At 44.7% G+C, this 2,236-nt stretch overlaps 1 protein-coding gene across 1 annotated transcript; it reads right to left on the minus strand.

Moving 5' to 3' along the window:
• Window positions 1–742: 742 nt before the first annotated feature.
• Pmar_PMAR012806 (Phosphonopyruvate decarboxylase, putative) lies at window positions 743–2,221 on the minus strand (the record flags this gene model as incomplete). Its single annotated transcript, XM_002786822.1, has 9 exons — window positions 743–905; window positions 955–1,043; window positions 1,091–1,209; window positions 1,456–1,556; window positions 1,602–1,727; window positions 1,773–1,828; window positions 1,891–1,979; window positions 2,022–2,097; window positions 2,165–2,221. Coding segments are annotated over 9 exons (876 nt in total), but the record flags the coding sequence as incomplete, so codon positions are not given.
• Between the last annotated feature and the right edge of the window lie 15 nt (window positions 2,222–2,236).

Here is a 2,236-nt window from a genome sequence, read left to right on the forward strand (position 1 = left end):
GAACAACTTCATTGATAGAGCTTTCCATATTCTAGAGAGATGACTATCTATACATATTGCTGGCATTAACACTACATGTCAGATAGGTACGTGATAAGTATAACAGCTCTACGAGACACACTTGGACTGAACTGTAACTGTTACTTCCGTCAACACGGTGACACCAAGAGGCTCGATCTCGACCCATTGAGTAGATCCAAGGGCTTGTTCGGTTTCAGTAGAGGAGTCCTCACTACACTGAATCATTCACCCTAGACTATCCCGAGATCGCCTACATGGAGCTACGAGAATTGACAAGTACTTACTCTCGCAACAAAATCGAATGACAGAAAAAACCAGTACTGTGGCAGCTCGGATTCCGAGAACTACGTATATCGCAACGAAGGAGTGAAACAGAATTGGCGAGAAGGACACACAGGAGTTACTCATATCAAAACAGCACACTGTCGTCGCGCAGACTATGCGACGATAAAAAAGTTGCTCTCTTCCCCTACTCAGTTATTTGCAGACTGTATCCTCTGTATTCGGTTCATAAACACATTCTGAAAACATGACAGAGTTCATTAGTAGCCATGCGTAGCTCGGAAGCATACGAACAAGGAGTCTGTAATGCATACTAAACAGTGGCATAAGAGGAAATCATCAGTGGCCATCACAATGCATATAGAAGCTTCCAGTGCATTGATAAACCAAAGATCACGATAAAATACTTCCCTCAACTTGGTAAGTGTAGCAATCTCACCTTATTCCCTTGTGGAGTGGTAGTAGGTCTGCCGAGATCAGATCTAACCCCAGGTTTGACGAGCACCTCGATGAACACAGGCCCACTGTGGGGTTGGGCCACAGCATCGGCTACTGCTGATGAGAGCTCCTCCTCAGTACGAACCCGTATAGCAGTAGGGTAGCTGAAGGGTAGAAATTCTCTCACTAAGAATCGAACCCTGGATCTCGGACTACCCAACATCTCGGGCAATACCACATAGGTTCAAGCCAGCAGCAGCTGTTGGCTGCCCTCCGACACTCTCATGCATCCCATTGTTAATCTGACCAATTTTGTGAGGTCGCAGGTTCAATCCTCAGCACCGCCTACCAAGACATGAACTAAATTCTCAGCCTTATTAGTAGCCATTGATCCCATGTGCATCAGCAAAGCTCCGTCACCATCCATACACACCACTGGGGACTTTGATGGCATGTGAGTAGCCAAACCTGATGAGAGAAACCATCTACAGGGATATCGACTATTACAACAACAACATGACTCAGAGAGATATAAAGCAGGTACACATCACTCGAGAATGGCGAATCAACTCTCAGTGCAAAGATCTTAGTCAGTCTCAAACTAAATCAATGATAATTAAATCTATGCACATATAAAGCAATTACTAGAAGGAAAATGAACATACAAGGAAGTACGGATGAATCCCAGTATGCTATTATAGTATCAATAATTACCTTCTGCAATGGACCCAGCATGGCCCATATTGCCAACACATAGGAAGTCTTGAGAATGATCTCCACCATACTCGTTAGCTCTAATCTCGAATAATTCTCGACTGAGGAATATACTTATCTATCTTATTGCCAAGTTTAAGGTATACCTCAAGAATCCTGTAGTGCCGACATATGTAGCCTGATCACCACCAGCCTTCAACACTACTCTTATGGCATTCTCCCTCGTCATAGGCAAGGTCTTATCATACTCTGCTGCCATCTCCAAAGTATATCTTTAAAACTAAGCTAATGGGCATAACGTCATATTACTTAACTACCTCGAGAAAGTATCCTTTCGAACCAGTATCAAATGCGGAGTCTTGCTCTCCATAGACTAAAATAACGGCCATAGGAAATTGAACCAGATACCTCTAGAATGAGAGCCTAACACCTTACCTGCGCCGCGGCTGCTTCCAGAGCTTCCAAAGCTTCCGAATTCTCAGTAGGCAGCTCAGTGCAAGCCAAATCCATAGCTTGAATTATACCTAAGTAACACCACTACACCCAGGTTCGATCCGCAATATTACCAGCCTGCAATTTTCCCATGATCTTGTGCTGTGGCTCGTCCCTTACTCCAGGCTCACCACGCCAACCCACCAGAACCTAAATGGTCACCAATCGGACATCATCCGTATCTTGCGCGAGTAACCTCAAGAAACTTCTCTCTTACCAGCATAGGAATCCCGTAGACTCCGGGATGAGCCAATGAGAGGAGCGGATTGACCATGTTACCATAACCACT

This window comes from Perkinsus marinus (genome assembly GCF_000006405.1).
Source record: "Perkinsus marinus ATCC 50983 genomic scaffold scf_1104296930866, whole genome shotgun sequence".
Classification (NCBI taxonomy): domain Eukaryota; phylum Perkinsozoa; order Perkinsida; family Perkinsidae; genus Perkinsus; species Perkinsus marinus.